Raw genomic sequence first — 24,454 nt, 5'->3', positions numbered from 1 at the left:
AATCAGTCCCATTTCACAGATGAAGAAACTGAGGCCTGGTGAGGCCACTGCATTAGGGAAGTGAGGGCAGTTTTCCCTCCAGGGGACATTTGGCAATGTCTGAAGACAGTTTTGATCGTCACAACTGGCTGTGCCTGCTGCTTGCAGATTATGTGACCTCAATTTCTATATCTGTAAAATGGGTTGAATTATACTGCCTGCCTCTCAGAGTTGTTTGTGAGGATCAGCATGCTGTGTGGTTCTGGTGTCTATTGGGTGAAGGTCAGGGATGCTGCTCAACATCCTACGAGGCACAGGACAGCCCCTCAAAACAAAGCATTCAATGGCCCCCATTTCAGTAGTGCCGAGGCTGAGAGACACATGTCTGACCCAGACCTTGGACACCATGTTCTTAAAGCATCAGGCTGCATTGCTCACATGGGGTAGGTGGGTAGGAGGCGTTGTAGAATGTTTCTGTGTTTGAGTCTGAACATTGCTTCTCCAAGGTGCACAGGTGAGCTTGGAATCCCTAAGGCCTGAGGACATTTCCTTGATGTCTTGCGCCAGAGAACGTTGCCTTCCAAGCTGCCTCAGGCTGGACATCGAGGCCATTGACCTTGCAAAGCCCTTAAAGTTCTAAGCACCTGGTTAAGGGGTGGTGGAGCCCAGGAGTTAAGAGCTCAGTGTCAGACTATCTGTCAGTTCAAATCCCGGCTCTGCCTCTTCCTGATTCTGTTCAGCCCGAGCAAGTTCTGGAAGCCGGAGCAAGTTCTGAACCTGTCTGGGCTTCCAGAGTTCTCACCTGAAAACGATGAGTTTTCATAGTCCTGGCTTTGTAGGGCGGTTGTGAGGTTTACACAGACTCGTGCTTGGAAAACAGCACTGTGCCTGGCATGGCAAATACTGCTGTTATTAAAGGTGCCCGATACATGTGTGCTTTCTCTTAGTTCTCAGCTCAGCATTTAGACATGTCTACCCTTAAACTCCTGCTGCTGCTATTTATTTATTTAAAATGTGAGCTCTCGGTGTTTTTTTTGGGTTTTGTTTTGTTAATCGCTATTATTATTTTAGAGGGAATACATGCAGAGTAAAAAATTCAAACAGTACCAAAGATAATAAAACAAAACTAATAGTTGCTTCCTCTCACCAGCTGCAGCCCTACCCCCTGGAGATAATCATTGTTAGCTTTTGTTTTTCTTGTCTCCTTCTAAGAAAATTTCCCTGCCTAAACCATATGCTAATGCTAATTTAAAATGGGAACTGTGTAGTACATATAAATGATAAAAAATGCAAACAGTACATTTTCTATGCATATAGTGGATTCTACATATGGATTCAGTTTCCTGGCTGTGTATGCTGCTTGCAGGTGATGGGACTTGGCCTCAGTTGCTGTATCTGTAAAATGGGTTTAATTATAGCTCCTGTCTCCCAGGGTTGTTTGTGATAATTAAATGTGATGGAAAGCACTTACCTCTACCCTGTCCCATGCTACGAAGAAACTTCACTCTCTCTTCTTCTTTCCATACATGGAGGAAAGTGGCACATGCTTCTTCATTTCTTTCAGGTCTTTGCTGAGATGTCATCTTGGTCCGAGGCCTTTTCTGTCCACCTGATATAAAAATAGCACCCACTGCCCGCCATTATTGTCTGCGCCCTTTATTATTCTTCAGGATACTTGTCGTTAAAAATACACATAGTTGTTTATCTGTTTGGTTTCTGCCTCCATGATAAAATGAAACTCCGTGAGAGTGGAAACTTAGTTTATCTCCCAAAGGTATCGGCACCTAGCAGTGTCCTAATAAATGTCCACTGAGCGATAGAAACCCGACTGTGGCAAGTTATTGAGATGACCAAATTGGAAAATGGATGCTCGGACCCCAGTGGAACTCCTGGTACTTAGTAGGTCCTTGTTGCTAAAAAGAGTCAGGGCACCTCTGCTCCTAGACACTGGTGACCCTGAGTGGCAGTTCAGATTCATAACCACGTTACCCACCTGTTAGCACGTTACCCACTTCCTCTCTGCAGCCTCCTCCTGTCCTGGCTGGGTTCTGAGCAGGGCTCTTTCCCTGGTCCCTGTAGGCCACCTGTCCCTTCAGAAGCTGTCAGCCAGGCCACAGCAGCAGGGTGTGCGGAAGTGCAGTGGACGCTCTTGCTGAGGAGACACCTGGTCCATGGTGCTTCTGTGACGAGCATGGCTGAACTGAGCGGGCTGGTCAGCGCCGGGGTCAGTTGGCATGAAGCCACGTCTCGGGCCCGCCCGGTGCCGCTTCTTACCTGTGCCCGCAGGACTGAGGTGGCTTCGGAACCTGACCCAGCTGGGAGGAGCGATGGTGCCCCTGGGAGGTAGAGAGAATGTGTGGGGTGGACCGGAATGGAGCTGAGGGGGTGTGGCAGGCAGACTAACGGGCCCTCCAAAGATGTTCCCGACGTGCCCCTTGGAACCTGTGACGTGTTACGTCACATGGCAGAGGGAGTAAAGACGTCACACGGAACTCAGGTTGCTCATCGGCCGAGCTTGAGGTGGGAGATGACCCTGGCTTATCTGGGTGGGCCCGAGCTCTTCACGAGGCTCCTTGTAGGTAGCGGAGGGAGGCGGGAGAAAGAACCAGAGAGAAGGCAGCATGGGCCGGTGCTGCTGGCTTCGAAGGGGGAAGAGGGGCCACGAGCCTGGGAATGTGGGCAGCCTCTGGAAGCTGGAAAAGGCGAGGAAACGGAGTCTCCTTTCGAAACTCCAGAAGGAATGCAGCCCTGTCGACACCTTGGTTTTATTTAGCCTCGTGAGACCCATGTCAGATGTCTGATCTCTAGAACTGTATGATGGCAAAGTGTGTTGTTTTAAGCCACTGAGTGTAGGGCCATTTGTAACAGCAGCCACAGGAAATGGATGCAAGTAATTGGCTATGAACTTGATGCTGGTTTGAGGACTCAGATCTTCCTCTTGGCTCAGATTTCCCACCGGTGAAGGACGGCTCTCCAGAGGCTCTGAGGATTCATGTTCTCCATCACTAGGAGAGTGTGTGTGCGTGTGCATGTGTGTGCGCACACGCAGTGGTGGTCAACAGTCAGGCTTCCTGGCTTTGCACCCCAGATCCATCACTTACAAGCTGTGTGATCTTAGGCAAGTTATGTGACTTCTCTGTCTCAATTTCCTCTTCTACCAAATGGGGATCAAAAAGGAACTCATAAATAAATGAGTTAATTTGTATAAAATGCAGAGAAACCGTGCCTGGCACATAGAACTCAGTTAAAGCTAGGTGGTGGTATTATTATCAATAATAATATATGGTTATATTAAGAGTATAATGCTATAACTTCATTTATATTTGTTACGGACTTAAGAATTAAGATTACTGTCAGTAGCTTCTTTTTTTTAAATTTTTATTGGGGAATATTGGGGAACAGTGTGTTTTTCCAGGACCCATCAGCTCCAAGTCAAGTTGTTGTTTTCAGTCTAGTTGTGGAGGGTGCAGCTCAGTGACCCATGTGGGAATCGAACCAGTGATGTTGGTGTTATGAACACTGTGCTCTAACCACTGAGCCAACTGACCGCGTCTGTTAGTAGCTTCTTAATGGGTATTGCTATACGATACGGAGCTGTATATAATTTTATTTACTCTTTAGAATATCTTTAAAAGCTAGGTATTCTTAGCCTAGTCGTAGATGAGGCTCAGAGAGGGTGAGTAACTTGTCTAAGGTCACACAGTGAATAAATAGAGAAGAAAGCTGGACCTGTAAGAAAAGGGACAAGGGGACAGAGACAGTGGATCAGAACTTGTCTTACTGGGATACTTTGTATTATGAAAGCAAATTCATTTTAAAGTTATGTAAATAATAAAGCAAATTTATTAGGAAAGTTCAGCAGGGGTGTGGGCTGCAGGTGAAGCTTGATCCAGCAGCCCACAATGACACCAAGCACCAGTTTCTTTCATCTCCACCTTTTACAGTGTCAACTTCCTTCTCACACTCAGTATGGTGGTGCCACCCTTGACTCTTCCCTCCCAAACGTGGTGCTTCCCTTGTTAGTGGCTGAGATGTCTGTAAACCGCACGTCATCACCTGGCATCAGTGGGGACCAGAGAGTCCGTGTCCTTGCTGTGATTGGCTGATCTTGGGTCAAATGCCCATTCTAGAGCTAATCACCAGCGCACGGCTAAAGGACTGCTGATTGGCTGACGCTAATGAGGACCCACTCCTGGAGCTTCGCAGGAATGTGTGGCTGAGAGTGGAGGAGAGTTTGTTTATGAACAAGAGCCAGGGGCTGTTGACAGAGAAGGGAAAATGTGTGTGGGGCTTGGGGTAGGGACAGCATATACCCACTGCAGCATGGCCTTTGGGAAGATGTCTTATTTCCTGGTGCCTCAGTTTCCTCATCTGTGAAATGGGGATAGCAGCAGTGCCTCTTGTGAGACTGGGTAGGGTCCTGTCCATGGGAGACCTGGATCAGTGCTCAGATGAGTTGGTTGTCATTATTCCACCCAGAGAGAGAAGGGTGTGAGATGACACCACGCAATAGAAATTTCATGAACTCCCAAAGCTCGCGGGCCAAGCCGACATGCACTTGTTCCCCAGATCCTTGAATGTCAGGGATGAGGGTGAGGGACGCAGAAGGTGACTAAGCCATGGAGATGTCCTGTGAAGAGACACCTCAGTTGGGGAAGTCGGGGGGTGTACTTTCTTGAGCTGTCCTTGGGTGAGGTTCCCCAAAGTGCAGAGCCTGCCAGCGCTGGTGACAGTTTTCTGGTGTCCTGGGCAGAATTTTGTTTCCTGGCAGTCGGACCCGTGGACGCTCTGTTAGCAGAATCAGAGTTCCGACCTGCGTGATTTCCGAAGCTCCGTGGATGAGGAGACAAAGCCCTGGAAGGAGAGCAGGAGTAGCTGTCCTCCCTGGGGTTGGGGGCAGTGAGTGACCGGCAGACTCATGCAGTCATCTTTCCCTAACCTTCTAATAGCCCTCAGCATTCGCTGTTTTCCCCAGAAACCCCACATAGGGGGCCACACTGCTTGTCTCCAGGGGTGGTGAGGGTGTGCTTTGGACAGAGAAGACGTCAAGTTCCCAGCCAGTGGGGGACACACTTAAATTCACGACTGTGATAGTTGTGGTCAGGGCCCCCGTTGTCTGTGCCAGGAGCAGTGACTGAGGCTGTGTGGGGGTGGGGGACGAGACGCCCGTGTTGGCTGCCTTGTGCAGCAGTGAAAGTTCATGTTCGCAGTCACATTTGCCCATTTCATGCTCCCTCTTCCTTCCGCCTGCCTCCGTCTCTGCCCTCTTGATCAGGGTTGGCCATCTGGCTTTGAGCAGGAAGCTGCCCTCTGCAGGGTAAATGCTTTCCTTTGCTAAGCATTGCCCTGACCTCTCCTTCCTGGAGTCCAGTGTCCTTAGATGCTCCCCGATTTCCTCGTGCTCACTTCCTAACTTGAGCTTTTCTTTGTCCTTTATGCTTCCTGACTGGGCAGTACTGGTGGACGCGGTGGCGATTATTAAGAATTATTCGTATCTCCTCCTGCTGATAGCCCCGGCTGACTGTCTCCAGAACCTGCACAGCAGTTCTGACGCATACTCCCTTCCAGGCCCTTGTGTTTTCTTGACTGGCTTACTGGTGAGGAGACCGAGGCTTGGAGACCTGCCCAGGTTCACATGAGGTCAGAGCCTGAATTTTAATCCACATCCAGTTGCTCAGGAAGCCAGGGGTCAGTACCAGGTTCTACTTGGCTGGATTGTTATTTATTTATTTATTTTTATTTTTTTAAGACACTATTTTCTTTCTTTCTTTCTTTCTTTCTTTTTTTTTTTTTTTTAAGATTTTATTGGGGAAGGGGAACAGGACTTTACTGGGGAACAGTGTGTACTTCCAGGACTGTTTTCCAAGTCAAGTTGTTGTCCTTTCAATCTTAGTTGTGAAGGGTGCCGTTCAGCTTCAAGTTGTTGTCCTTTCAGTCTTAGTTGTGGAGGGCGCAGCTCAGCTCCAGGTCCAGTTGCCGTTGCTAGTTTCAGGGGGTGCAGCCCACCATCCCTTGCGGGACTCAAGGAATTGAACTGGCAACCTTGTGGTTGAGAGCCCACTGGCCCATGTGGGAATCGAACCGGCAGCCTTCAGAGTTAGGAGTATGGAGCTCTAACCGCCTAAGCCACCGGGCCGGCCCTGGATTGTTATTTTTTAAAAAGGAAAGTAGGAAATAGTGCTAGGAAGGGAAGGCATGGCTTTGGCCATGTGTTTGCTTCATGATCTCTAGGGCCCTGTTGAGCAAGAGGATAGGAATCAAAGGTACATACACCATGGTCCTGGCGCTGAGCTGCTTGCGTGGTCCTCGCAGGACAGAAGTATTGACAGATATGTAAGAAAATCATGGCAGACATGGTGGGGTGTAGGGGTCTGATGGCTTGGGGAGTGAGTAGGAAGGATTCTTAAAGGGGGGTACCTGAGTTGGGTTTTGAAGGATGAATAGGAGTTTGTTATGATGGGAGGACATTGCAGGGAGAGCATCTAGCAAAAGCTATCCCACAGAACCATTCATGTGACCAGCAGCTGGGGAGTGCCTTGAAGTCAGGGACCATGGCCTTCCTGAATCTCCAGTGCCTGACACATGCTTGACAAGTGTTTATTTAAGGGAATGGCGTAGTTGACATACTGGAGAACAGGGCAGGAGAAAATGGAGGGGCTTGAGGTGGAAGGCCTCTTCATCCACAGCAAAGATCGGCTCCCAGAGGTGATAGGAGCATTGGAGGTTGTTACCCAGAGGGGAGAGGACAGTGAGATCTATCCCATTTATTGACACAACTATTTAATTCTGAATTTCCCTCTGAGCAGGAAAACCTGGCTGCATTCAAACACATATGGAAGGAGCTTTCATTTCATAGAGAAAAAGGAAGTTCAGCTACCGTGGGATTGTTTTCCGCTATCAGATTGGCAGACGTCAAAGCTTGTAATACATCCTAGTTGGGAAGTAGTGGCTTTTGTACCTTGTCGGGTGCTTATAAATTGGCGGTATCCGTTTTGAGGGCAGTTGTGTGTCTAAATTTTAAATGTGTGCACCCTTTGACCAGGAGGTTCACTTTTAAAAGATGATGTTAAAATATGCTTGTTTGTGTGTGATGTCAGGTACTTAAGTTATTTATTCCTTGCTGCGTTGTTTGTGAGAGTAGCCCAGTGCTCATTTGGCAGGATACTGATCAAATAAAGTCAAGTCCATCATACAGTGGAATATAAAGCAACTGGCCCAGAAATGAGGAAGCTGTTTATGTGTAATAATAGGCTTAAGACCCATTATTAAGAGAAAACAAGGTACAGACAGTAGATGAAGTTGCTTCCTTCTTTGTGATAACAGAAAATATATATTGATTTTTGCTATGTATGCATAAAGTATTTTCTGGAAGGATACATAAGAAACTGGTAACAGTTGCTTCTAGAGAGAGGAACTTGGGGGTTAAGGGCCAGGATGGAAAGATGGCTGTTTACTTCTACCCTTTGTTTAAAAGAAAAAAAATTACGCTGTCAAGAAGAAAGTAGATCTATGTTACTGATAAAGATCAGTTTCTAATACTAGTTAAGTGAAAAAAGTAAGGTAAAGAATAGGCGTGTATTAGGGTACCTGTGGGGAAACAAGATAGACACACACTGTATTTGGAAGATCTCTAGAAGAATACATAAGCCAGTGGTAGTTTTGCCTGCAGGGTGGGATGGGGGGGCTGCGAGTTCAGGGAAGAAGACTTAGTTTTCATAGTATAGCATTTTGTGTAATTTTAAACAGTTTTAGGACCCAAATGTGTTACCTATTAATATATTAATACAGAGAGAGAGACATGGATGGGGGTGTGGGCAGGTGGGTAGATGGTTGGCTGGTTGGCTGGATGTGTTGGTGCATGGAGTGATGGATGGATGGATGGATGGATGGATGGATGGATGGATGGATGGATGGATGGATGGATGGATGGATGGATGGATGGATAACTGTGGCTGTAGGGGGAGGACTTAGTGGGGCCAGGAGGGGCTGGAATGGTTAGGAAGCTACTGCACTGGTCCAGGCAAGGAATAATTGGGGCAAGGATCAGGTTATTGAAATATGTCACACGCACCGAGCTTCTTCTATACATAACTCCATACATTAAGCCCCAGCATCATTTACGTATTAGAAGGGCAGATTCCTTTCAAATGAGCCTTTTTTGGCAACTGCTCAGAAACTGTTCTGAATATAATCACCACCAACAGTTAAGTCCCCGTTTTCACCATCACCTTAAGAATTCCAAGTGGTGTGAAACCAGTTAAAGTAATCAGTCTTTGCTATAAATCACCCCTCTCTCTGATGACGTTCTTATTTACAAGGCTATCTTCCAAATGCCCAAGTTCAGAGATGGACTTGTCCTTTTTAGGGTTTCTTTGTGTTTAGAAGTTTCCTAGCTAAACCCCTTTGTGAGTGTTAATCTTTTAAAGTTTACATTTCATTGATTCCTTGTTCTTGGTTCTGGAAACATAACCATTTGTATCATAGAACCATTTATCAGCCACACCTTTGAAAACTAGTTTAGATACACTGTATTTGCTTAATACCTCGATCTCTCTCTTTTTAAGTCAGATTCTTTATTTTTAAATCATCTTTAACATTTTTAAGTGCACACTTCAGTTGTGTTAAGTATATTCATGTTGTTGTACAGAACTAGGTCTCTTTTTTAAAATGCTTGGAATCCATGTTTTGATCCGATTGTCAGATGTTTTCTTTAAGTGAAATGATCTGCTGGTTCTCATCACTTTCTCTTTTAACATTTGTTGATGTGGCTTTAAAGCTTGTATGGAGCTGTTAGATTCCAGGTTCCTCGGAGTTCCTTGGTGGTCTCACTTACCCGACTGTGGGAAGGCTTTTGGAATCAGAAATCTGGAGAGAGTATCGTCCAAAAGTGGAGAGAGAAGGCTAGGAAAGAAGTGGGCTGCATGGGGACTGGCCATTGGGAACACATGGACCTTGTCCCCTTATCCCGGGACTGGCCATTGCCCTGCTCTTGCTGATGGTTGTGAAGTATGAAAATGGGCCCAGTGCTGCCATATTTTCTCATATTTTTAAGAGAAGGTGGAAATCCAAATTTTTGTATGCAATTTCCTGATTTGAAATGTTGGCATCTGATGTAAAAAAAAAAAAAAATTTAAAGCATGCTTAAAACAACAATAACCACAAAGCATTTGTGGGCCAAATTGGTCTAAAGGCCACCTGTTTCAGACCTCTGAACTTATGTGACCTAATCAAGGTAGAGATAGGAAATTGAGATCCCAAGATAAGGTAATAACTTTTCCCAAAGTAGTCTAACTGGTCAGTGGTCAGATCAGGACTTGAGTGAAATTCTCCGTTACTCAAGTCTAACAGCTGGTTGAAGGTTATTCTTGGGCAGACATACTGCATCTATATACATATGTAAGTATTTATTTGGCATGTCTCTTTAACAAAATGCAGGTTTCGTAAAAAATAAAAGTAATTAAAGCACATTTGTTTCCAAGGCTGGATAGTTCGGTGGTAAAACGCAGGGACTCCAGAGCACATTGCCTGCGTTTCAGTTCCTCTCCGTTTCTTAGCATCTGGGACACTGGACAAATCACTGAACCTCCCCGTGTCTCAGTTTTCCCGTCTAAAAAGGAGGGATAAAGGACTTAGGGAATTAAAGGAGGTAATACATAGAAAGCACTTAGAATAGGGCCGAGCACCCAGAAGAGCAGTTTGGGTATTATCCACAATGAGGGGGGGTGAGGGTGTTGATGGCGATTTTCTTTTTCTATTACAGTTGACATTCAATATTAGATTAGTTTCAGGGGTACAACTTAGTGGTTAGACATTTATGTAATTGATGAAGTGATTCTCCCCCCATTTGACACCTCGACGGTGGTGGTGGTGCTGGTGAAAGTGACTGTGATGGTGATGACAGTGGTGACGGTGGTGGTGATGATGGTGATGATGGAGATGGTGATGAAGAAGATTAGAAAGTCCTCAATTCACAAGCCCGTAAAGTAGGAATGCTTCATAGGACTACAGGACTCTTCCGTTTACAGGAGATACCCTTCCAGAGTCCTTGAAATGTCCGTCTCCCTCTTTTGTAACGGTGCCAGGCACTTGCCCGGTTCGTGCCACGAGGCATATACCTTTATTCCTCATTCCTTGTTTCGTAGTCTTTCTGGCCACTGATCTTTCCAGTTGGGTGTTCTGCCGGTGGGGCCTCCGGTGCAGGGATCGCGTCTGTATCTCAAACCCCGTGACCACTGTTTCTGATCTCCACACCGGCCCCTGCTCCTCCTTCATGTGTCCCGGTGACCCCTCACCTGTGTTTGTGTCTGCAGGACTGGACCGTCACGTGGAACACCAGCAACCCTGACTTCACCAAGTGCTTTCAGAACACCATCCTCGTGTGGGTGCCTTGTTTTTACCTCTGGGTCTGCTTCCCCTTCTACTTCCTCTATCTGTCCCACCATGACCGGGGCTACATTCAGATGACACATCTCAACAAAGCCAAAACTGTAAGTCCTCGTGGGGCAGAGGTTGGGCCTGGGTGGGGAGTTGCGGTTCGTGAAAACTGACATGTGTCTTCTGCTTCATCGCCCTGAGTTCCTTTTTCTAGAAGACGGGATAATGATGTGGTAGATAAAGGCTGGGGCCCTGGAGTCCTCCAGGGGTTCCGGGGTTGGCTCTGCCCCCCTTCCTAGTGGTAGGGCTTCGAGCACGTCTTTTTAGCCTCTGTGAGCCTCAGCTCTGCATAATTACAGAGGGTTGATAGGATCTAACTCAAGAGATTGTTAGATCATCAGAAGGTCTTCCTACTGGACCAAGGATATCCTTTTACTTAAAAGACAGTTTTTATCTTGAAATAATTTCACACTGTAGAAAAGTTGCAAGAAGGATACCAAGAACACTCCCTCGCCCTGTATACCTGTTGCTCTCAGTCACCGATTTTTCACATTTTGCCATATTTGTTTTATCATTCGCTTTTGTCCCCTCCATATACACCTGTTATTTTTTGTGTGAATTATTCGAGAAGAGGTAGCAGCCACCATGCCCCTTTACCCCTTAATTCATCAGTGCGTCTTTCCTCAAAGCAGAGCTATACTTATAATGTAACCACAGTACAATTATTAAAATCAGGAAATTTAACATGGACAGTGGGTTTTTGTTTTTTTTTAACAAAATCTGTCTGCATTCTCATTTTGTCAATTGTCCCAATACTGTCTGTCCTTTCGAGCATTTTTCTCCCCCGATTCAGGATCCGGGCCAAGGTCACATACTGCATTGGGTCATGTTACCCCATTAGTTTTCTTTCATCTGGAAGGTCGCTTCATCTTTCTCTGTGTTTTGTGACATTGACAGAGCTGATAAATGTGGGCCTTTTGTTTTAGAATGAGTCCTCAACTTGGGCCTGTAACCCTTCCTCGTGAGTAGATTCAGGGGACACATGTCTGGCTGGAAAACGGCAAGGGGGATGCTGTTGTGTCCTCAGGCTGTTACATCCAGTTGATGGGGTGTGATCATTTGGTCACAATGGCGTGATCAATGGCTTCTGCTTCTGGGGCACAGTTACTGTTCTTCCCCCTAAAGATAAGCCTTCTGAGGGGAAGTTGTGTTAAAGAGCATGTGCACACCATGTTCCTCATTCGCTTTCTCCCCTCAACTTGGCATGTATCCATCTCAGGAGTTTTTGTTTGTATTTTTGCTTTGTGTGTGTGTGTGTGTGTGTGTGTGTGTGTGTGTCTGTGTGCACTTTACAAACACATTATTCTCCCACATCTGAAATTGACACACAAGTGCCAGTTCATTTCACAGGTTCTGAAACCAGGTTGTTCAAACGGTAAATTCTGAAAGCATGGTTGATGTAGCAAATGAATATATCAAAACCAAGAACTCCATGCAAATACGTGCATTTAAAAACTAGGCTACTTATTAAGTGTGCTTGAACCCACCACGTATGGAATTGAAGTTCACTGGGTATGGAGTCAGTTTCTGCCAAACAATTGCTGATGCTAGAGGAGACCCCTGCCAGCTGAGGATTTAACAGTTTTCCAGGGTTCCTAATCATGCTAAAAAAAAAAAATAAAAAAAAAAAAAAATAATAATAATAATATCTGAGGCCCTGATGTGAGTGGAAGGGCTAGTATGTGAAGGAAATTACATAGAAGCCCAAAAGGCTGGACGCTGGAACTCAGTGTGGCTTTGCTGTTGTCTAAGTATCTCCAGGTCGTCATTCTCTAGAGATCACTTATATCTTATCGTTACGCCTAGCTCAGTAATTTTTTAAAGCCACATTTCCCAAGGCTTGTTTACATGAGCCCTTGGTAAACAGGAAAACTTGAATTCAGCTTTTACTGCAGCTGTCCTTTCACCGATAATCTCACAGTTCAAGCCTATCTCAAAATGCGATCTATTTCCCTATCTTGAATTAGACCTAATATCTTCCTTACACCCCTGGGAGCACGTTGAGCTTTCCCTGGGAAACAACATCTGCCTTTAAAATATAAATCAGATTTTGTTCTTGCCTTGCTCAAAAGCCCTCCTGTAATTTCTCACCACACTCTAGAAGTCCTGTCAGTGGCTCCAGGCTCCTCTTCCGCCTGTCATCTCCTGCCACGCCCGTTGCTCTTTCCACAGCAGCCCTAAATCCACCCAGCATGCTCCTACCCCAGGGCCTTTGCACTTGCATTACCCTCTGCCTGATTTGTTTTTTCCCTCAAATATTCACTTTTGGCTCTTTACTGAGACGTCACCTGATTGGAGTGGCTTCCCTGACACTCTATCTCCACTTTCATTTTTTCTTATATCACTTATTACTCTGGCATTATAGTATATATTTTTCAGTTTGCTTCTTGCCTGTTTGCTTTCACCAGTATCTCAGCACCATGAAGGCAGGCACTTGTTTTTTTTTTAGTTTCAGGTGTACAACATAGTAGTTAGACATTTATATACCTCCCAAAGTGATAACCCCAATAAGTCTATTACCCATCTGACACTGTACATACCGTGTTTCCCCCAAAATAAGACCAGGTCTTATACTGTATTTCCCCGAAAATAAGACTGGGTCTTATTTTAATTTTTGCTCCAAAAGATGCAGTAGGGCGTATTTTCAGGGGCTGCCTTATTTTTTCATGCACAACAATCTACATTTATTCAAATACAGTCATGTCATGTTCTTCTGGAACATTGTCATAATGTACTAAATGCATCCATCTGGCTGACGATCTTAACTGGGGCTTATTTTCGGAGTAGGTCTTATTTTTGGGAGAACACGGTAGTTATTATAATATCATTGACTGTATTCTCTATGCTGTATTTTATACTCACGTGACTATTTTTTTTTAATTATAGTTGACATTCAATACTTTATGTTAGTTTCAGGTATACAATGTAGTGGTTAGACATTTATATAATTTATGAAGTGATCCCCCTGATAAGTCTAAGGCAGGCACTTTTGTCTGTTTTGTTTCCTTTTGTATCCTTGGCACTTTGCAAAGTGTGTGGCCCAATACATTTTGGCTGGATGAATGTTGTTGAATGAATGGTTATTGTGAGAAGGGTCTTATGCCAGTTGCTGGGGTTGCTGATACAGACAAGCTCTAGACTGAGCTCTTGAGTTTTCAGGTGCTGGGGTGACTAGTGACCAGACAAATAGAGTCACGCCTGGAGTACAGGGGAGGGGAGGGTGCGGGTTACAGACAAGTGAGATGGCTCAGATGGTGGCTTACACTACGTAGCACTTGGCCGTGTTCCAGAGGATGTGTGCTATGCCCAAAGACCACATCTGATAGTTTAGGGGTTTGTTGGTCCCCCTGAGGCTGAGCGGGGGCGAGTTTCAGTGCATCCATTTTAAGCCTTGCATGTACTTCTCTTCCAGGCCTTGGGGTTTTTGCTGTGGCTCGTCTGCTGGGCAGACCTCTTCTACTCTTTCTGGGAAAGAAGTTGGGGCAGGTTCCCAGCCCCCGTGTTTCTGGTCAGCCCAACGCTCTTGGGTATCACCATGGTAAGTAGCAGCTGGTACTGTAAAGACCAAAAACAGTGGCCGGCATTTAGAAATGAGACGATCTCCCAGTAAAAATCCAGAAATCTGGCTGTTCTTGAAAAACTCAAAAAGCTAGCTGGTGACACCGGACTTGGGCAGCAGTCAGCTGGAGCTGAGGGGTGACTGCAGCCTTTCTATGGGGCATGTGCTGGCCAGGTTACCACAGTTCCCAGCAGGCCCTGTTGCCCTCCCTGCTCTGGAGGCTGAATGGCACGTGCCATCCTCCACTGCGCTTGCTGTACTCTGTTCTTGCACTGGCTCGCTCAGTCGTTTATATTAATCGCCCAAGATCCAATGGCTTCTTAAGTTGTCAGGCTCTGGCACAAGGGTAGGATGCCAGGCTGAATAAGAAACTACCCTGCCCCACGGGGGTCTCTAATTTAGTGGGAGATACAGGCAGGGGAAGTACTTGATTGCAGCTGACATGTTCTGAGTACTTACTATGTCTAATTCTCAGAACAAACTTGTGAGATAGGGGCTGCTTTGTCTCTATTTTAAAGTGAGGTGACTAAGGCACAGAGAGGTTGTGTACCCTGCTAAAAGTCACACAGCTAATACATAGCCAAGAGAGGGGTGGTCACCCCAGAGGCCATGCTTTTAGCTCTTGCACTCCACAGTGACATGCTCTGAATTAAGGGCCATTCCTGTAAGGTACCATGTGTCTTGGGTCCTCTGAGAAGTGTTGTAGAATGAGTTAGGGAGCAATTTTGGGGCAGAATGTTTTGAGCAGGGAGAAGAGTGTATCCAAAAAAGGGTTGGAGACCAAAAGGGAGTATCTGGGGAAGGAAGATGAGCCTTTCTATGAAGCAGGACCGTGGAGTGGGGGTTCAGGGGGCAGGCAGTGGATGCGACAGAACATGGGACAAGAAAGGCCAGTTGGAGCCAGGTTGTGGGGGGACCACAGATCCTTAGCTCATACGTGAACAGCGTGTGCTCTGTGCCAGGCACTGTCCTAATCCCTTTGTGTATCAGCTCATTTAAGAATGTTTGCTCATCATCCGCATCTTGTCGATAAGCAAGTTGAGGCACAGAAAAGTGAAGGAACTGGTCCAAGGTCACACAGCCAGTAAGCTGCAGAGCCGGCTTCACACCCAGGCTGTCTGCCCCGCTGTGTCGATGGTGCTCTTTGCTAATACCTGGCTCTCCGGCTGGGCTTGGCGCTCCTTTTTGTCCTCAGAGCCTGGCACCGTGCTTGGTATGCAGTAAGCACTCCAGAAATGTGTTGAAGGCATGGAGAAATAAAGGCTTGGCTGTGCCGGCCTGAAGGTCTTGGGCTCTACATTTTGGCAAGCGGAGGTCAAGGTGGACTCGTTTGGCCTGGAGTAGCTCCTACTCCCTTCACTTTCCTTGTTCCTGGTCTTCTGATTCTTCACTCAGGCCTTAGCCTGTGATGCTGGGGCCACGGGGGTGATAGCTCTGAGCTGGGCTGGCTGACAGGTGCACTGGCCTGTGAGATCCTCAGTCTCTCTCCCCGCCAGGACTCCATGACCGAATGATGGACCAGCCCTGCTGCTCATGCTGCAGAAACATTCTCCCGACACCCTTGGGGACAGGAATGCGCAGGCACCGGGAATATGGCATGCGAGGCAGTCCACACATACTTTTTATCCCTAATAAGTGCCAGGGGTGGAAGATAAAGCAGACACAATTTCTATCCTCATGGAGTGTACAGTCCAGCTGGGCAAACAGACGTTCAATGAATAATTCCCAAAAAAGGCACACGATGTTTGCTTGCTGTCAGAGTGAAGTTAGGTGACCTTGGTTTGGTCTGGAGGGTAGGGAGGAAGAGACGATGGAGCTGAGGCCTGAAGGAAAAGTTGAAGGGCCTGTGAGTCGAGGACCAGCCAGTTGGCGAGAACAGCGTGTGCAAAAGTCCTGGGGTTAGCAGGAGCGGTGGAGTTAGTCTGTGTGGCTGGGGTGGAGAGGGTGAGGAAGAGGAGGGGAGCTGGAATGGCAGGGAGGGCAGCGGTCTGACCCTGTGGGACCTTGAGTTTTTGGGTAAGTGGGTTTTGTTTTTCACTCCCAAAGCTGGGTTCTAATCATTTTTGTGCCATGAACCTCTTTCTCCTTTGCCAGTCTGGTCTCCTTCTCAGAATGGTGTTCTTAAAAACAGAAAACACATAGGATTACAAAGGAAACCACACACTCGCACGTATACATGAGGATTTCGTGCCATTCATTTATATTTTTACTTGAGGTTTAATTGATAAGCACGTATGGTCTTGTAACAGTTCCATCACCCCAGAAGCTTTCTGTGCTGCTGCTTTATAGTCAGCGCCTGCCTCCACCCTCCCCTGGGAACTGCTGGCATGTTTTCTGCCCCTGTCACTTTGCCTTTTCCAAAATGTCACGTGAATGGAGCCATACAGGCTGGAGCAGTTTGAGTGTGACGCTTCAGCCGTGCTGTGTGTATCCAGAAATTTTTTTTTTTTTTTATTTGTGAAGTGTATTTGACTGCATGGTTTCACCATTGCTTATCCATTCTTCAGTTGCAGGACGTTTGGGCTGGGAAACCAATTATGTTTCAATACAGTTATCAGAAGATTAGAAAACAAAGTAAGAAATGTAGGTGCCTCTCTGTTAATGCGTTTCAAATCATGATCTAGCAATAGGTGTGGCTCCTCCTTAGTTTCTAGACACGTAGCAGGGACCGTATGGGATACTTGGGACATCTTCAGCTGTATACAGCGGGTGCCAAAAACATGTATACACATGACTTGTATTCATCTTTTGTTATCGGTATATATTGAGTATTACAATTCTCATACAGTTTCTTCCTTTCTTACAATGCGTATGTATTTCTTTGGCACCCTCTGTATTTTCAGATGTGATTTCTGTTTGTGACAGAGTTGCTGGTGCTGCTAATACCACTGTGGTCTATTGCCTCCGCTTATAATTGGGGCGCTGATGTGGGAAACTGAAGCTGTAATAGTTTCCCATCCAAGTTCATGGACTCCTGGGTTCTAGCCACAGCCTGTCCTTGAACCCTGGGTTAAAACCCCCGGTAGTAAAGGCAAAGGCTTTGACCAAGGCTGCGGCATGCCTGGCTGTGCATCTTTCAAAGCTAACTGTGGCCTCTGAGTGGAGAATGGATTGTTGGGCAGGAGTGGCACCTCAGAGGCCAGTGTGGGGGGTGCCCGTGGGGTCACCCATCGCAAGGGGATGGAGGCAGGGACCAGGGTGAGCTGCAGGTGAGCTGAGGACGGGCCTTGATGGCAGAGCTGACGTGTGTTACCGTTGGATTAGATGTGGGGAGTGAAGGAAATGGGGGGACCCGTTTCTGGATCCAGCAGCCTGGGAGTGAGGAGGGGTGCCGTGGGTCATCACAGCTCCTCAGGAGTCGGCTCGTGGCCGTGACCGTGACCAGCACTAGGGGTCAGCATCAAGAGGGTGGTCCTGCCCATCTCGGGGACGGTCGTGCCATTTCCTTTCAAGGAAAAGCAGTTTTATTTATTTTCCTCTCCCTGACCATTAAGTCATGTGTCAGATGGAAGTCGTAGCCCCAGATACGGGGTCGAAATAATCCCATTTCTCCACCACCATCGTTCTAATGAAGATCCCTGCAGATGAGATGTGTGACTGTAGGCAGATTAAGTAACCTTCACTTCCTCATCTGCAGACTGGTTCTCCTTCTTAGGGCCACGGGGGACACTGAGTTAGTGCGTGTGAATGCTTCATACGGGGCGAAGGTAACAGGTGCTCCATGAAGAGCAGTTACCACCGTTGCCCAAAGGAGAATTTGAACACAGGTAGTTCAGCTCTAAGTCAATGGTGGGCCCACCACCTGCTTTTGTAAATAAAGTTTCATTGGCACACGGCCATACCCATTCATCTGGGGCTGCTTTCACGCTGCCGTAGCAACAGTGAGTAGTTGTGACAAAGTCTGTGGTCCGCAAAACTAACATATTTACTCTCTGGTCTTTTAAGCAAAAGTGTGTCCATCTCTGTTCTACACTTTCCCTGACTTTTCCGTCCTCTCCCAGATCTATACGCAGTCTCATTAAATTCCCACAACTCTCTAGTTAGGTGCTGTTATCACTTCCATTTTGTAGACGAGGCAGTGGAGGCTCAGAGAGGTTCAGTAACTTGCCCAGGGTCACCCAGCAAGGTGAGAGCAGAGCTGGGGCTGGAGCCAGGTCCGCGCCCAGGCTGTTCCTGTGTGACTGGGCTGAGGGCAGCTCTGCTCCCAGCCTAATGTCTGCCAGGCTCCTGGACAGGGGGGCCTTGGGGGGCTTGGCCTCCTCCCGATGACCTTATTGTGTGCTTCTGTCTTCCAGCTGCTTGCTACCTTTTTAATTCAGCTCGAGAGAAGGAAGGGAGTCCAGTCCTCAGGGATAATGCTCACATTTTGGCTTGTAGCCCTACTGTGTGCCCTTGTCATCTTGAGATCCAAAATCATGAATGCCTTAAAAGAGGTAAGTGGTCGCCTCATGCTGTATCTTCCTGCAGCGGCCCTTGGGAGAGAGGCCTGTTCCTTTCTGGCTTGTGTGGAAATTCTGTGTTGCCATAGGCACGAGGGGATGAGCCTGACTTCTTCCCCAGAGATTTCCCTACCTCATCCATCTTTCGTTCTAGAACCTTCTTTCCTCAGGGCCCCATTTGTCTGTGTAGCTCTCAGGAGCCCATGTGGGTCCTCCAGGGGCCGGAGCCACAGGCAGATGCATACCACCCTGTGAGCCTGTCAGCAGTCAACAGCAAGGCTAGGTGTTGGAAAGGAGCCAAGTGGGGAGCAGTGTTTGCAGAGCAGCTGCTCGCCCAGGGGACCCTGGGTTGTCCCCATGTTCCCTTCGTGCCATCGGCCACTACTCAGGCTGTGAAGTGCTTCACGTTGGCTGCCATATGCTGCTGCTCTCGGGAATTCTGAAGAGCGTGTACTTTCAGACTCTGTCCTGTTGTTCCCTGCCAGGAACTGGCGTCAGGCAAAGGAAGGAAGAGAAACGGAACATTTATTGAGCGCCTGCTGTATACAGCACAGACTTGTCTTTAATAGTGATGGCAGCTGACATGTATTGAGTTCTTGTTTTCAAAGTGCCAGAGGGGGGACTAAGTTCTTTCCAGGAATACTTAATCAATGTCTGAGCTGGGGGCATCTTTGTTGTGAGGGGCTGTCCTGCGTTTTGTAGGATGCTTAGGGGCGTCCCTGGCCTCCACTCCCTGGGTGCCAGTGAGGCCCTCCCAACTTATGACAAACAGAATGGTCCCCAGACACTGGCAAGTGTTCCCTGGGGGGTAAAATCACTCCCAGTTGAGAATCACTGGTCTATCTATAGATGGGGAACCTGAGGCACAGAGAGGTGAGTAAGCTGACAAAGCCCCACAGCCAGTATGAGTGGAGCCAGGCCCCTGTGTGTGGGTCTGCTGCACTCCCAGACCCAGGCCTCCTCCCAGTGTGGGGGGCGCCCTCCCCAGGCGGTGTGGACCACTCCGTGGTGTCACCGCCTCTCGTGTTATCTTGCGGGGGCAGGGGATGGGGCAGAGAGCCTGGCACTCTGAGCGGGTGGCGCTTCTGCAGTCTGCTCCCCCGGCCTCTGCAAGCTGCTTCCAGAAACCGATCTGCTTCTCCTCCCTCCTCTCACATTTAGGACGCCGAGGTCGATGTGTTTCGCGATGCCACCTTCTACGTTTACTGCTCCCTCGTGCTGATTCAGCTCGTGCTGTCCTGTTTCTCAGACCGCCTGCCCCTGTTCTCTGAAACCATCAATGACCCCGTAAGTGTGATCACAGGGACCGCGAGTGTGTCTGAGAGAGAACTAGTGTACAGTGACGGCTGACGTGGATCGGGCGCTTGTCCTGAGCCATTATCGTCCTTCTGGGATCTCCTTCCGTCTTCCCCAAACACCTGGAGATAGGTAATAGCATCCTGCTCACTTTACAGCTGGAAAAACCGAGCCGTAGCTGTAGCTGGGCTGGGGGTGGGGGCTTCAGGAGGGAATCTGATTACGATCGTAGTTGTAAATGGCTGTGTCTTGCAGGCCTGTAGAATTTCTCATTTGTTGGCATTGTGATTTTAGAAAATGTGAGCACACATTTAAAAATCAGCAAGTTTCACATACATTTTAACTGTCCAGGTTTTCTAGAAAAAGGAGCCGTTCTGGCAGCGTCAGGGGCATTAGGCCACCTAGCTGAGTTGGCCAGAGCTGGGCAATGTTGCCCTGTTTGCCACAGTCCCCACCAGTCCCTATGGCCCTGTGCAGCCTTGCTTAGGGGTGTGCCTGGCCCTCAGGGATTTGAGTGTGAGACTCTCAGCCTGTTATTTCAGTTTGTGGGAAATCCTGTGCATGCAGAAGGACAGCAGTGGTCAGGGTGAGGTGGCCACTCTTCCAGCTGGGAGAGTAAAAGGGAACACAGTCATTTGTCACCCTTGCCTCTCTCCTCCCTCCCTGCCTCCCTTCCTTCCCTCTTCCCTCCTTCCATCCTCTCTTCCTTCCCCCTTTCTCTCCCTCCTCTTCTCTCTCCCTCCTTCTTCCTGTCCTATTGTTCCCTGCCATCCTGAGCTAAACGGGAACTGGCAAGTGCCATGCCCCGATCTGGGCACAGGGCTGTAGCAGTGAATAAAGCAGAGTCCTTGCCTGCTTGAAGTTTATGTTGTCATGGGGGGCGGGGTGCAAACAGTAACCCAGGCCCCAAGTGTCTGTCAAGTAGTGATAAATGCTGAGAAGAAGAAAGCAGGGAGAGGAAATGGAGCTGATGGTTGGGGGTTGTGTGCAGGTTTTGGTAAGTGCAGTCGGGGAAGGCCTCTCCCAGGAAACTGCATTGGAGCTGAGACCTGAAGGCGTGAGAGTGAGCCGAGCAAATCCCCTGAGTAAGAGCGTTTCCAGGCAGAGGGGTGGCGAGTGCAAAGGCCCTGGGGCAGGAGCTGCTGTGGAATGTCCAGGGAACAGCATTTGGCCTGAGCAGCGAGAGGCAGGAGAGAGCTGAGGGATGGCATCCGAGAGGTGGGGACAGTTGCCTGTAGGCCTCGTGAGCTGTATGGCTTTTATTCTGAGAAGGGCAGGATGCTCTTGGAGCATTTATTTGATGCGTTTATTTGATTAGGAGCTTTGTTCGTGGTTAGTCAGCTGTTGACAGGTGAAAGCACAGCAGGCGCAGTTTCCAGCTGCGGTGGTTCTGTTGGGTTCGGTCTGAACCTCAGCAAAAGGATGAGGCCGCCTTTGTGGGAAGGAAGGTTGACACACACCTGTGTCCTGGCGTGTGGCCTGAGGGGTCCTATTCTTGGATTTCCCTGCTCAACGAGGACCTGGGTTGGAGAAATTAGCAAAGTGTGCATTTGTGTGTGTGTGTGTGCATATTTTTATGTTCATATGTTTGTGGACGTGTGTCTGTGAGTGTGTGCGTTAGGGGGTTCTGGTGCATGTGTGTTTGTAGGTGTGTGAAATCCACAAAGGCAGCGGCCATGCCTGTGGCATCCACTGGACTCCTGCCCACGCCTGGCACAGAGGAGGGCCTCGGATGTCCCGTGGTTGTGTCTGCTGTTCATCAGTGTGTAGCTGTGCGTGGGTGGCTTTGTGCTGTGGACTGGCCCCGTCAGGAAATATGTGTTAAATGTCATGCTGTTCTGTGGAGCTAAGGGTCACACCGAACAAGCCACTCACCCCTCGGTGGCTGCAGACCTTGGGTTCCTCTGAGGGTAAACTGAGCCCTGGTGGGGCTGACGGGCTGGTGTGGGGGTCACCTGACCTTGCAGGCTTGCCCTGGGGACCATCCTGGGTGCTTTATGCTGGATGGAATTGCAGATTTCTGGTCCCCTCTGGGGATCTGGATAAAGTTCCTGTCCCTTGTTCCCTGGGCATGTGTGCAGGGACGTGGCTCATAGAGCTGACTTCCTCCTCCCATTGTGTTTTCTGCATTCATAGGAGCCTGGGCCTGGGGCCTGCCCTGCCACCCTGGGGCTGCCTGACCTCTCAGCTCAGCAGCTCAAGGCTGGGCCGCGAGGGGGGGGGAGCGGGGGGCTGGGACCCTCTGACCCTCCTCCCCACTCCTTTTTCTGTTTTAGGCATTGAAGCTCAAAGAGGGGACTGTGAGCCCCTAACTTATGCCCTAAATCTGCAGTTGGGCAGACCCTGAGCTTGAATCCCACCTGGCTTCCTTTATCCCTTTGACAGACATTGGTTCAGCGTCTGTTGCAATAGGGCTCTTAGCTGTGGAGACACAACAGTGTGTGAACTAGATATGATTCATGCCCTGCTTGTCCCGCTCCAGTTGTCTGTTTCTCCAGAACAAACCACCCTGGTTTGTTATTGTTTCTGAGTCCTGGGCGTTGACTGGGCTCAACTGGGTGGATCTCACTTGGGGTCTTTCCTGCAGTCAGAGTCAAATGGTGGCGGGGCCTCGAGTTTGCCAGAAGAATTCCTCACTCACATGTCTAGTGGTGAACACAGCCACGGGGACCAGGGTTGACAGCTCCCTGTCGTCTCCCCAAGCGGCTGGGGCTTCCGCACAGCATGGCAGCTGCTCTGTAAGAATAAGTGTTCTGAGAGAGAGCCAGGTGGTTGCTGTGTCACATTTTACGACCTGGTCCCAGAGGTCACATAATGTCACTCCTGCCCTACTCTCCTTTTTTTTAAGGAGGGTGCAGCTCACAGTGGCCCATGCGGGGATCAGAACTGGCAACCTTGGTATTAGCACCATGCTCCAACCAACTGAGCTAACTGGCCACCCCCCTGCCCTACTCTCTTGGTTGAGACAATCACAAAAGTCTGCCTGGGAGCAACTGTGAGGGGGCGGGGCACAGACCCCCCCTCTAGATGGGGGTGTGGCCAGATCTCATTGCGAGAAGAGCACATGGGGTGGCAGATAATGTCTGGCCATCTTTGGAAAATAGAGTCTGCTGCGTACCCTCAGAGGCTTCTGGTCTCATGGTGAGACAGCCATTAAGCAGGTCAAGCAACACACAACTACAGAACCACAGTTGAGAGGAAGGCAGGGAAGCAGGGCACGGGGCTTTTCGATTGGAGATGTTGGGCCAGTCGCCTCTCCTTTCAGGACTTCAGTGTCCCCATCTTGCAAATGGGTTGAGGTTCCACCTGATGCTTGCTCATCCCCCTCCTGCCCCAGGTGTGAGGATGGGGGACGCTGTAGGTGGCGTCTATGCCTGTCTGCCTGTCACCCTCAGGGCTAGTATTACAGTGGAACCTGACAGATCAGGAGAGTGTGGCCTCTGCCTCTCTTCTGTCCGAAGAGCGATAGCCACATGTCGCCGGTCCTCAGAGAGATGGGTCAGCCGAGTCCAGGGGTGGGCCAGGGTCATGCAGGGCTGGGGGGTGGAGGGGGAACTGCAGCGCTGTGCTGCTCCATACTCCCTCTTGCTGAGTCACACCGCCGGCCGGCCTCCCCAGCTGGCCCTGCACCCACCCTGCTGCGTGACTCAGACATCTATTCCTGTCCTGCTTGTCTGTGGGGCTGCTCCCTGCCTGTCCCCAGCCTCTGGTCCTTTTATGTTGCCGGCCCTGAGGCTACTGTGTAGGGTTGGGGGGCAGGGGTTCCATTCGCAGTTGTGGGCCTCCCCGCCAAATGTGGTCACGTAGCTGACCCTCACTTCTCGAAGTGGGGTCTTCAGACCACAGCATCAGCGTCTCCAGATGCTCATTGGAAATGCAGTGTCTCGGGCCTCCTAGCACTGCTGACTCAGTCTCATCTTGATAAGATCCCTCACAGTTGGAAAGCTCTCGTTTAGCACATTCAGTAAAAACCGCTCAGCTCATTTGGAGTAACAGGTATTTTTAGCTCTGTCCATAAATACGAAACATTTCTTCCCCAGTATTTTCCTACAAACATTTCAAACCTACAGAGAAGTTGAAAGAATTGCACAGGGAGAACCCATCTACCCACCAACTAGATTCTACAGTTAGCATTTTGCTAAAGTTGCTTTATCACATAACTAGCCAGCCAGCCAACCGGCTGATTTTTTTGGTATCTGAAACTTCCCCTGAAATACATCAGTGGCCTTCACCCAAACACTTGACCATACAAACCATTGCTAGAGTTCTCTATCTGTTTATAGTTTTGTTTTCCTTAAAGTGAAATTTATGTACAGTGACATTTTTGAATCTTGTTACCATTCAATGAGTTTTTGATAAGTGAATAACTCAAACCCCTATCGAGATAGAGAGCGTTTCCAGGACCCCAGAAAGTTCCCCCCCTGCCTCTTGATGGTCAGTCTCTACCCCTCACACCCCAGAGGCAACGAGCTGCTAAGCTTAGACTGTTGATGAAACCATCGTCAAGTCCATTTTTAATTCCTTTTCTCCTTTCGGCTTTTCGTCATTCAGTGATTCAGCATCGTGCCAGTGGCCGAGCTGGGCTCTGAATACCTAGAAGTGAACCAACGGTGAGCAGTGCTCCTGCGGAGAGGTGGAGGAGGGGCAAAGGGTACATGAGCCAGCAGCTGCAGGATGGACAGTGGGCTATGAGGCAGGAAAGTGCTGGGGGCTGCCGGCCAGCGTGCCTGAGGCAAAGGAATGAGTG

The 24,454-nt window shown here is 48.6% G+C and overlaps 1 protein-coding gene across 2 annotated transcripts in view; it reads left to right on the top strand.

The window, feature by feature from the left end:
- Positions 1–24,454, top strand: part of ABCC1 (ATP binding cassette subfamily C member 1 (ABCC1 blood group)) — a 115,421-nt gene that overhangs the window by 18,984 nt on the left and 71,983 nt on the right. For both annotated transcript variants that reach the window (XM_074322977.1, XM_074322976.1), the window contains exons 2-5: positions 10,290–10,466; positions 13,826–13,951; positions 18,268–18,405; positions 19,573–19,698. In XM_074322977.1, coding sequence (XP_074179078.1) covers positions 10,290–10,466; positions 13,826–13,951; positions 18,268–18,405; positions 19,573–19,698 — 567 coding nt within the window. The remainder of the gene's footprint in view (positions 1–10,289; positions 10,467–13,825; positions 13,952–18,267; positions 18,406–19,572; positions 19,699–24,454) is intronic.

Source organism: Rhinolophus sinicus, linkage group LG18, assembly GCF_036562045.2.
Source record: "Rhinolophus sinicus isolate RSC01 linkage group LG18, ASM3656204v1, whole genome shotgun sequence".
Taxonomy (NCBI): Eukaryota; Metazoa; Chordata; class Mammalia; order Chiroptera; family Rhinolophidae; genus Rhinolophus; species Rhinolophus sinicus.
This window is presented reverse-complemented; position numbering and strand designations above follow the sequence as displayed.